Source organism: Phyllobates terribilis, unplaced genomic scaffold, assembly GCF_046119375.1.
Source record: "Phyllobates terribilis strain yellow unplaced genomic scaffold, ASM4611937v1 Scaffold_1__5_contigs__length_1240528914, whole genome shotgun sequence".
In the NCBI taxonomy this organism is placed as follows: domain Eukaryota; kingdom Metazoa; phylum Chordata; class Amphibia; order Anura; family Dendrobatidae; genus Phyllobates; species Phyllobates terribilis.
The window spans coordinates 30,982,709-30,995,077 of record NW_027362761.1 but is presented as its reverse complement, the minus strand read 5'-3'; the positions used below and the strand labels follow the sequence as shown (position 1 = coordinate 30,995,077).

The following is a 12,369-nucleotide window of genomic DNA, read 5'->3' as shown; positions in this document are numbered from 1 at the left end:
CAGATCAATAAACAGAGCACCGAAATACAAAGTAAACAAGTGAGCAGGGACTGGTAGAGATCTGGACCTGACAGTTCAGCTAAGTAGCTGGTAATCACCTGCAACAGGGAACACCTGTAAGAAGCTCAGCACATCTTAAGGCCCCATCACACATAACGAGATCGCTAGCGAGATCGTTGATGCGTCACGGTTTTTGAGACGCAATAGCGATCTCGCTAGCGATCTCGTTATGTCTGACAGTTAGCAACGATCAGGCCCCTGCTGTGAGATCGCTGATCGTTACAAAGCTTCCTGGACCATTCCTGGGTCGTTGCGCTCCCGCTGGGCAGTGTGCATCGCTGTATTTGACACCTTATCAACGACCTCGTTAGTGATTCAGAACTGAGACACGTAGGCGTGCATAAATTGGACTTTTCCGCACCCCTCGTCCCCGATTGGTGGTCGCTACAGCGTTCTCATTTTCCGCCGTTCATAAAGAAGGCAACAGAATAGCGATTCCATCCTCTTTTTCTGACCTGGTGCTGGATTTCAAATCCTAGCAGAATTCTCCGGGCTGTTGATATTCGACTGAGTCCTGATTTTGCGGAGATGAGGGGGCGCGGAAAAGTAATTTTATACACGCCTTTGTGACACAGTACAGTCCCTATCAAGGTGTGGATCGTTGAAATAGCTGCTGTGTGAAAGCGTCCCAACGACCGCCGAGATCGTTAGTTAGATCGCTGGGGCGGCCGAAATCATTGGGACGTTCTGCATGTTTGACAGCTCCCCAGCGATCACGAAACGACTCTCCAGCGATCCCAAAACCGTGACGTAATAACGATTTCACTAGCGATCTCGTTATGTGTGACGGGGCCTTTAGACTCAGATTTGATGGTTGAGCTGTCAATCAAAACACTGACAGCTCAGCACGCCCCTGCATCAGATTGGATGACTGAACTGTCAATCACCGAGTCCAAGACACACTGAGCGGAGGAATCGTGACTCCTTTGTAGTTTTGCTGCCTGAAGTCTGAGTCTACAATGTGCACATTCCAGTAAGAACAAGGAAAACCATTTCATGAATAGGTGTGTCCAAATTTTTCACTGTTACTGAATATAGCATATTCTGGTTAGGCATACAAGTTTTTGGTGAATCTTTGAAGCTGCGTATTTTCACTGCTCAGAAAATGCAACTTCTTACAATTCTAGCAAAGTGTACCGTATTTGTAGAAATTTCATGACCACTATGCTGTATGGGTTTTTTTTGCTGTATAAACTGACAAGCGGGGCATTTTTGAAATCTGCAGCATGTTGATTTATCCTGTGAATACACTGAGTTTTATATGAGTAGAATTGCATTGGTATGAAAAATCGACATATGCGGTTTTAGTGCGTTTCCGCTGCAGAAATGCACTAACAGTGCATGTAATCAACACATACAGGTGCTTCTCACTAAATTAGAATATCATCAAAAAGTTAATTTATTTCAGTTGTTCAATTCAAAAAGTGAAACTCATATATTATATAGAGTCATTACAAACAGAGTGATCTATTGCAATTGTTTATTTCTGTTAATGTTGATGATTATGGCTTACAGCCAATGAAAACACAAAAGTCATTATCTCAGCAAATTAGAATAATTAACAAAAAACATCTGCAAAAGGCTTCCGATGCATTTAAAAATGTCCTTTAGTCTGTTTCAGTAGGCTCCACAATCATGGGGAAGACTGCTGACTTGACAGATGTCCAGAAGGCAGTCATTGACACACTCCAAAAGGAGAGTAAGCCACAAAAGGTCATTGTAAAAGAAGCTGGCTGTTCACAGAGTGCTGTATCCAAGCATATTAATGGAAAGTTGAGTCGAAAGAAAAAGTGTGGTAGATAAAGGTGCACAAGCAACCGGGATAACCGCAGCCTTGAAAGGATTGTTAACCCCTTTACCCCCGAGGGTGGTTTGCACGTTAATGACCAGGCCAATTTTTACAATTCTGACCACTGTCACCTTATGAGGTAATTACTCTGGAACGCTTCAATGGATCCCCCTGATTCTGAGACTGTTTTTTCGTGACATATTGTACTTCATTATAGTGATAAAATTTCTTCGATATCACTTGCGTTTATTTGTGAAAAAATCAGAAATTTGGCGAAAATTTTGAAAATTTTGCAATTTTCAAAATTTACATTTTTATGCCCTTAAATCAAAGAGATATGTCACACAAAATAGTTAATAAATAACATTTCCCACATGTCTACTTTACATCAGCACAATTTTTGTAACAAAAATTTTTTTTTAGTAGGGAGCTATAAGGGTTAAAAGTTGACCAGCGATTTCTCATTTTAACAACAAAATTTACAAAACCATTTTTTAGAGACCACATCACATTTGACGTGACTTTGAGGGGCCTTTATGACAGAAATACCCAAAAGTGTAACCATTCTAAAAACTGCACCCCTCAAGGTGCTCAAAACCACATTCAAGAAGTTTATTAACCCTTCAGGTGCTTCACAGGAATTTTTGGAACGTGGAAAAAAAAAAAGAACATTTAACTTTTTTCACAAAAATGTTACTTTAGACCCCAATTTTTTTATTTTCGCAGGGGTAACAGGAAAAAATGGACCCCAAAATTTCTTGAGCAATTTCCCCTGAGCACGCAGATACCCCATATGTGAGGAAAAACTACTGTTTGGGCGCACGGCAGGGTTTGGAAGGGAAGGAGCGCCATTTGACTTTTTGAATGTAAAATTTGCTTGAATAATTAGCAAACACCATGCTGCGTTTGGGGAGCCCCTGATGTGCCTAAAGAGTGGAAACCCCCCACAAGTGACACCATTTTGGAAACTAGACCCCTTAGGGTACTTATCTAGATGCATGATGTGCACCTTGAACCCCCAGGTGCTTCACAGAAGTTTATAACATTGAGCCGTAAAAATAAAATTTTCACATTTTTCCAACAAAAATGTTTTTCAGCCCCCAATTTTGCATTTTTATAAGGGTAACAGGAGAAATTGCACCATGCAATTTGTTGTGCAATTTCTCCTGAGTAAGCCGATACCCCATATGTGGGGGAAAACCACTGTTTGGGCGCACGGCAGGGTTCGGAAGGGAAGGTGCGCCATTTGACTTTTTGAATGTAAAATTTGCTTGAATAATTAGCGGATGTGCCCCTGATGTGCCTAAACAGTGGAAACCCCCCACAAGTGACATCATTTTGGAGACTAGACCCCTTAGGGAACTTATCTAGATGTGTGGTGAGCACCCTGAACCCCCAGGTGCTTCACAGAAGTTTATAACATTGAACCGTAAAAATAAAATTTTCACATTTTTTCAACAAAAAAGTTTTTCAGCCCCCAATTTTGCATTTTCACATGGGTAACAGGTTGCGTTTGGGGAGTCCCTGATGTGCCTGGAAACCACCCCACCCTCCCCCCAGTGACTCCATTTTGGAAGCTACACCCCTCCAGGATTTTATCAAGGGGTATAGTGAACATTTTGAACCCAGAGGTACGACACAGAATTTGATAACATTAGGTCATTATATTGAATAAGTTGTCATTAGTCTTGAGTGCAAGTGCTCGCTATTTGAGTTTGCATCAGGTACTAGGGTATGCACCAAGTATCGCGGATGCTCAAGTGACATGCTCGAGTCCCTGCCCCGCATGTTTTTTTTATTAGACACCCCAAAAAAAACATGCGGGGATCGCTCGTGCATGGCAGGCAATCCCCGCAAGGTTTTTTTGGCTGTATAACAGCTGTAAAACATTTGGGGAGGAGATTCGAGCATGTCACTCGAGCACCCGCCATACTCGGTGCATACCCAAGCACCCGATGCAAACTCAAGTAGCGAGTACTTGCTCTCACTAGTTGCCATATTGTCGTCAGTTTTTTTTTCTTTACTTCTGAAAAACTCCCAACCCCAACCCGAATCTTAGCCCAACCCTAACCCTAGCCTAGCCCTAACCTTAACCTAACCCTAACCTTAGCCTAACCCTAGCCCAACCCTAACCCTAGCCCAACCCTAACCCCAACCCTAGCCCAACCCTAACCCCAACCCTAACCCCAACCCTAGCCCAACCCTAACCCTAGCCCAACCCTAACCCTAGCCCAACGTTAACCCAAACCCTAGCACAACCCTAGCACAACCCTAACACAACCCTAACCCTAAAGTTTATTTTTTACGCCGTTCCTCATGTGGTATAAGTGATTAGACGACGTTATTCTTCGGGTTGGTGCAATTACAGCGATGCCAGATTCATATCGGGTTTTTATGATTGACAGCTGTCACACACTAAAAGACGCATTTTTTCGCAAAGACTAGTTTTTGCATCGCCATATTTTGAGAGCTATAATTTTTCCATATTTCGGCCGACAGAGTCATGTGATGGCTTGTTTTTTGCGGGACAAGTTGACATTTTTATCGGTATCATTTTCGGGCAAATGACATTTTTTGATCGCTTTCTATTCAGAATAAACAAAAGCCAACAATTCAGGAATTGTTTTTTGGGGGTTTTTTTTATGCCGTTCTGCGTGTGGTAAAATTGATAAGGTAGCTTTATTCTTCGGGTCAGTACATTTACAGCGGTACTGCATTTTTTTATTTTTTTTACATTTTGGCGCTTTTACACAATAAAAACTATTTTATAGAAAAAAAATTGTTTTTGCATCGCTTTATTCTGAGAGCTATAACTTTTTTATTTTTTTGTTGTTACAGCTGTATTGTGGCTTGTTTTTTGTGGGACAAGATGACATTTTCAGCGGTACCATTTTTATTTACATTTGTCTTTTTGATCGCGTTTTATTCCATTTTTTGTTTGGCGGTAAGATGATAAAACATCGTTTTATGTTTCGTTTTTTTTTTTTTTTTTTTTACCGTGTTCACTGAAGGGGTTAAATAGTGGGACAGTTTTATAGGTCAGGTCGTTCCGGACGCGGCGATACCAAATATGTGTACTTTTATTGGTTTATTTTTTTTTTTTCATAAGATTATTTATTTATGGGTACAATATATATATTTTTATTATTAATATTTTTTTCTAAATATTTTTACAATTTTTTTTTTTTTTTTCACTTTCTTACATTTTTATTTCTTTTACACATTGTCCCACTATGGTACTTTCACTTTTTGCAGCCTGATCGCCTGCATGGCATAGAGAGCAGCAGCTCCCTATGCCATACAGCCTGTCAGCGCTGCACAGGGAGAAGTTACTTTGGTCGTGCACTGCCCATGACCAAAGCAACTTCCTGCCTCCTGGTGACCCGGATGTTGTCATGATGACGTCGGGTCACCATGGCAACATCCGGGACCGGATTCAGACGCCGCTGGACGCCGGCAGAAAAGGTAAGTATAGAGCTTACCCCCTCTTGCCACCGGAATGCTGCGATCGATTTCGATCGTAGCATTTCAGGGATTAATGTGCCGGGAGCGGTGCGGGACCGCTCCCTGCAAATAGCACCGGGTGTCAGCTGTAACAATCAGCTGACACCCGGCGGCGATCTCGCCCGCACCGCTTGTGTGCGGGCGAAATCGCCAGGGCGTATTAATACGTATCAGGCCCATAAGGCCCAGGGCACAGATACGTACTAATATGCCCATGATCAGAAAGGGGTTAAGAAAAGGCCATTCAAAAATTTGGGGGAGATTCACAAGGAGTGGACTGCTGCTGGAGTCATTGCTTCAAGAGCCACCACACTCAGACGTATCCAGGACATGGGTTACAAGTGTTGCATTCCTTGTGTCAAGCCACTCATGACCAATAGACAACGTCAGAAGCGTCTTACCTGGGCCAAGGAGAAAAAGACCTGGACTGTTGCTCAGTGGTCCGAAGTGTTTTTTTCAGATGAAAGTATATTTTACATTTCATTTGGAAATCAAGGTCCCAGAGTCTGGAGGAAGAGTGGAGAGGCACACAATCCAAGCTGCTTGAGGTCTAGTGTGAAGTTTCCACAATCAGTGATGGTTTGGGGAGCCATGTCATCTGCTGGTGTAGGTCCACTGTGTTTTATCAAGACCAAAGTCAGCACAGCCGTCTACCAGGAAATTTTAGAGCACTTCATGCTTCCCTCTGCCGACAAGCTTTTTGGAGATGGAAATTTCATTCTCCAGCAGGACTTGGCACCTGTCCACACTGCCAAAAGTACCAATACCTGGTTTAAAAACAACAGTATTACTGTGCTTGATTGGCCAGCAAACTCGCCTGACCTTAACCCCTTAGAGAATCTATGGGGTACTGTCAAGAGGAAGATGAGAGACACCAGACCCAACAATGCAGACGAGCTGAAGGCTGCTATCAAAGCAACCTGGGCTTCCATAACACCTCAGCAGTGCCACAGGCTGATCGCCTCCATGCCACGCCGCATTGATGCAGTAATTGATGCAAAAGGAGCCCGACCAAGTATTGAGTGCATTTACTGAACATACATTTCAGTAGGCCAACATTTCAGATTTTAAAAACATTTTTCAAGCTGTTGTTATAAAGTATTCTAATTTACTGAGATAATGACTTTTGTGTTTTCATTGGCTGTAAGCCATAATCATCAACATTAACAGAAATAAACACTTGAAATAGATCACTCTGTTTGTAATGACTCTATATAATATATGAGTTTCACTTTTTGTATTGAAGAACTGAAATAAATTAACTTTTTCATGATATTCTAATTTTGTGAGAAATACCTGTATGTATCAAATAAATAAAGTTTTGTCAAAGCTCAATACTAGGATGTATCAAAAGAAAGCAGCTTAATTTAAAACATGAAATACAAACAAGAGGCAAAAACAAGAGCAACAAAAGCTTGATAAAAACGCATGTAAAAAAAATTCACTCAAAGGCTGCGTGCCCACGTAGCGTTTTTCAAGCGTATATGCTGCGGAATTTCCGCAGCGTAAACGCTTGAAAAACGCATGTATATCCGCACCCCATGGTCCCCAATGGCATTCCGCAATGTCAATGCCCATGCTGCGGATTTTTCCGCAGCGTATATGCTGCGGTCAAAAATCCGCAGCATGTTTATTAATTTTGCGGAAGCGCAGCGGAATCAATGTGCGGATGGTACCCAGGTCTGGAGGAGAGGAGACTCTCATCCAGACCTGGGTACCAAAGAAAAAGGAAAAAAAAGAATAAAATAAAGTTTATACTTATCTTCTGATGTTTTCCCTCCGTCGCGCTGTTGTCTGAAGGACCTGCCACGTCATTGAGTCATGTGACCCACCACATGACTCAATGACGTCACCGCAGGTCCTGCACACAACAGCGTGAGCCGCTCAAGACTCCGGACGGGGCAGAGAATGCATCGGAAGGTGAGTATAAAGTTTATTTTTTAAATTTTTACCATTCTGAACAAGTTGTCAAGCACTTTTCCAAGTGATGCTTGGAGAAGTGCTTGAAAACCCGCATGCGGAAATGCATGCAAAGACGCCTCACAAACGCTTCTACCTGGCGGGAAAACCGCATGTAATATCCGCATGCGATTTTCCCGCCAGGGAGAAGCGTAAAAAATATGCTTCAGGTCCGCAACGTGGGCACATAGCCAAAAACTCAATGAGAAAAGTGCAAGCAATCTATTTTAGGTTTTCGGTGCAGAAATGCTGCAGAAAATCTCATTGTGGTAATGTAGCCTTAGACTCCTGTATATGGCAAAGTTTTTCTTGCAATTAAGTATTATAATGTGTCTATAATCTCTATATAAAACTTGGTTTAGGAATAATATTTTGCCAAACTTTTAAAACAAAAAAAAACATCTATTTCTTAAACTAATAGATACAAAAATATTTGTTTTAGTACCTAAAATGGAGCACCACCAGTACCATCATGACCTGGAAGTTCCGCGGCATGTTCCTGCATCTGCTCTCCACACCGAAGCCTCAGACAGAGTCTGCCAGCTGGCAAAGCCTAAAGCCCGAAAGGCTATTTTTGAAGGATTTGACCCATTCCGGATCTCCCCTGCCGCTAAGCATGCAAATGCATCTTCCCGTATTATAGAGCTGTGTACACCACCTGCTCGCAGGCAGCGCTATAAAAAAATCTAGGATGTATCTTTTATGATTGCAACAAACAACTTTGTCTAAATTCAATAAAATATATAATTTTTTTCTTTTGGATCAAATCTGGTTTGTAACCACCAGAACATATACATACCTTTTGCTATTTTCGAAGCATACAGTAGAAAGCTTATTGAAGCACAGCTCATAAAAATTGACTATCATTCACACTAGTATTTCTGGTGTTTCTTAGAAGATATTTTAATTTGATATCAACAGCTAGCCTCTCCACAGACTGATACAGCAACTGTCAGACATCAGATTACATTCAACTGCACAGCAAATAAGTGTAAGTTAGGTTTATGTTCCCTTTAAATCTTATGAACACTCAAGGAGGTTGCACCCATTATTAACACAGTATCTGTATAAAATGAAATAGAATTGATGTATACTATTTCCTTCCATGATGTAACCAAAAGGTTCAGTAATTCTCCATTAGGCCACGTTCAGATGTTCAGTATTTGGTCAGTATTTTACATCAGTATTTGTGTTTCAATAATTTTTATTGAATTTTTAACTATTTACAAATATAGATAGAGGGGAGGAAAATATAGCATGGAGAGAAAAAAAATTGTAGATTAGATGGAAAAAGATGGGGTAAGGGAAGGAGGAAAAGGAGAACTTAAAGTGTAGCTTTTACATATAGTTACATCAAAATTTACATATATAATAAGATGTATTACAATCATGTTATATATAATGCAAAAAGAACACACAACAACATTTTCAGGAATTTTCACGGTCAAGCAAGTGCTAAACTTACAATACTTGCTAATACAGGTATATTTTCCAATACAGTCTTTAAGGAAAGTTGCAATCCACACTTTCCATTTTTTGTGATGTCTTTTGAGTATATTGTTTGCTCTAGCATGTGTATTTTCATAGGTTTTGTGTAGCATAATTTTTTGAATAATGTCTGAAACCGTAGGGACATTAGTTTTTTTCCAAAAAGCAGCGATGGAATTTTTGACCACCATGAAAAGGTGAGTTAAAATATGTTTATGAGTGGGGTTTCCATTTAAATCTCCAAGTGACGTAATTCAGATGAAACCCCCGAGGGATCCATTCACTATAATGAGGCAGCAGGATTACTCTGGACTTCGTCTGGCCTCTGTTTAGTGGTGTCCTTTTTTTCAGAACTTCATAAAACTGTGGCCGCCGGCACTTTCATGCACACCTAGTAAAACGATGGACACCGTGGCAGCACAAGCCAGATGGCATCCACGGTGCCTCCATCTGCCTCATTACAGGGAATCTTCCACCAGATGTTCCGTCTGAATCTCGTATTTCAGAGATTTACATGGAAATCTCAGTGTAAGCGATCAGCGGAGAGCACAGGATAAATGTGAGCCGAGCCTTACTGCAAATTTGGGGAAGCAGAATGAACAAATCAGCAGAAGGTGAAGAAATGGTTTTATTTTTATTTTTTTTATTTATATTACTTATTTTTATCTATTTTTTACTCCATCACGGTATAAGTGATTAATCGGGAAGGAAGGATCCAGCTTTGGAAGTCCATAAAATAACAAGGTTTGTTGAAAAAAATTGATTAAAAAGATAACATAGAACATATGAATCACAGCCCCCAAGGAAAGGGGGAGACTAGGCAGACGCATTTCAGACCCTCCATTGTGTTGACTTGTAAATGTATGTGTATTTCTGTGGCTGGTCAAGAAGGTATACCATTTGTATAACACTGATTGTTGTCTTCTCTTGGTTGTGAACAATGATGTTTGTTACTATGCTAATTGCATATTATACTAAAGCCAGCTGAATGTTGATTTAAAGAGCCCCCTGCTATACTAAACTATGTACATTGATTAGCTCAAACAATGACACCTGAGTGAGCCCTGCACCTTTACCTCTGACCTGTGACTGATGACCTTAGCCACATATGTAAATGTGAAAAAAAGGGGTTTTCTATCCTGCTGTAAAGAGAATTGAAACAGACTTTACAAGGTGAAGCAAAAAACAGACTCTCTCAGGCCATCAGCTTAGAAGCATGGCTTTAACCAGAGACATAGATTTGGATTCTATATGATTCCAGCCTAAGGGTATATGGCCCTGACTGGAAAGATCTGCTCCATCTCTCTATCCTGGCCCCATAATATGTCTCTCTATCCTGGCCCCCATGTTGTGGCTTTTCAGAAAAAAAAAAGTTTCTCCTTACCTGGCAGCAGTTCAGCGGTGTCCTCTTCCTTCTTCATATGCGGCGTGCGACATGCGCACCGATGGCAGCTGCCAGCCTCTGATTGGCTGGCGGCTATTAAGTATTGCAGTGCAGAAAGCCGGTGGCTTTCTGTACCGTAATAGATTGTAACTGAATGTGCATCCGAGGACGCACATTCAGTTGAAAACTGCGGGTCAGGAAATCGGATCGGGGCGCCGCATCGTGCCGATTAGGGGAACCGCCTGCTATTTTAACAACGGTTCCACCAAACTGGGAAGGATCGACTGAATCCCACCTCTGCAATTCAGTTTTAAGGCTTTGTCCTTAGAATTTCAGTTGCTGCTCTACTCATACACATGAATTAGGTAGGGCACCACCATCTAACATGGTTTAAAGCATGGTTTCACTCCCAAGATCCAAATTAAAACTTATAATGGTATTATTTTCTGAGACATTTCTGGCATATAAAATTATATGCCATAAATGCATGATAGGCCATAAAGAGGAACCTGCACGTAAGGGAATAATGGAAGTCCCCTTTACACATAGATAGCACTTAGTAAAAGGGAAGGCAATGCGTAAATGTGGCTCTAATCATGATAAACTTTAATGCCAAAATATGGACATCTGTATCAATCAGGTACATCATTTGAGAGTAAGGGTCCAGTCAGACGGCCGTATAACACGGATGACGATGGCATCACATCACAGTGCTCGGACTGTCCGGCGGCTCTCCTAACCCGAGCGTGACAGCATGCATTTCTTTTCTTATGCAGCTGTCACAATCTGGTCAGGAGAGCTGCCAGCCAGTCCATGTACTGTGATGAGATCGTCATCTGTGTTATACTGCCATCTTTCTGCACCCTAACAAAGAGGGGTCCAGGGATACCATTATTTTTAAATTTAAGGGAGAAACAAATGAATGTGTTCCACCCATTCTGACTGGCAAGTGTCAATGGAGATATTGAAATCACCCATGATGATTGTGAGAATGTCATCAGAGAGTCAGTAAAGAAGCCAGGTGGAGAATTGGTCAATAAAAGTAGTGACCGGGCCTGGAGGTCGGTATATACAAACATGGTCAAAATTGTTGGTACCCCTTAAAATGATGTGACAAAAGGGACATGTTAAATCAAGTTGTGTCCACTAATTAGCATCACAGGTGTCTACAATCTTGTAATCAGTCAGTGGGCCTGTATATAGGGCTACAGATACTCACTGTGTTGTTTGGTGACATGGTGTGTACCACACTCAACATGGACCAGAGGAAGCAAAGGAAAGAGTTGTCTCAGGAGATTAGAAAGAAAATTATAGACAAGCATGTTAAAGGTAAAGGTTATAAGACCATCTCCAAGCAGCTTGATGTTCCTGTGACTACAGTTGCACATATTATTCAGAAATTTAAGATCCATGGGACTGTAGACAACCTCCCTGGTCATGGCTGCAGGAGGGAAATTGATGACAAATCAAAGAGATGGATAATATGAATGGTAACAAAAGAGCTCAGGATAACTTTTAAAGAGATTAAAGGTGAACTTCAAGCTCAAGGAACATCAGTGTCAGATCGCACCATCCATTGTTGTTTGATCCAAAGTGGACTTCATGGGAGACGACCAAGGAGAACACCATTGTTGAAAAAAAATCATAAAAAAGCCAGACAGGAATTTGCCAAACTACATGTTGACAAGCCACAAATCTTCTGGGAGAATGTCCTATGGACAGATGAGACAAAAATGGAAGTTTTTGGCAAGGGACATCAGCTCTATGTTCACAGATGGAAAAATGAAGCATATCAAGAAAAGAACACTGTCCCTACTGTGAAACATGGAGGAGTCTCTGTTATGTTCTTGGGCTGCTTTGCTGCATCTGGCACAGGGTGTCTTGAATCTGTGCAGGGTACAATGAAATCTCAAGACTATCAAGGGATTCTAGAGAGAAATGTGCTGCCCAGTGTCAGAAAGCTTGGTCTCAGTCGCAGGTCATGGGTCTTGCAACAGGATAATGACCCAAAACACACAGCTAAAAACACCCAAGAATGTTTAAGAGGAAAACATTGGACTATTCTTAAGTGGCCTTCTAAGAGCCCTGACCTAAATCCTATTGCGAATCTTTGGAAAGAGCTGAAACATGCCGTCTGGAAAAAGCAACCTTCAAATGCGAGACACCTGGAGCAGTTTGCTCATGA

At 41.4% G+C, this 12,369-nt stretch overlaps 1 protein-coding gene across 2 annotated transcripts in view; it reads left to right on the top strand.

Annotated features, from left to right (window-relative positions):
• SPMAP2 (sperm microtubule associated protein 2) overlaps window positions 1-12,369 on the top strand; it is a 115,705-nt gene that overhangs the window by 67,974 nt on the left and 35,362 nt on the right. The window contains exon 7 of one of the 2 annotated variants that reach the window (XM_073660650.1): window positions 7,755-8,066. The exons of the other annotated variant lie outside the window; for it this stretch is intronic. Within the exon in view, the coding sequence (XP_073516751.1) occupies window positions 7,755-8,002 (248 nt within the window). The 3' untranslated portion in view covers window positions 8,003-8,066. Of the gene's footprint in view, window positions 1-7,754; window positions 8,067-12,369 lie in introns of those variants that run through there. 2 annotated transcript variants of the gene reach the window in all.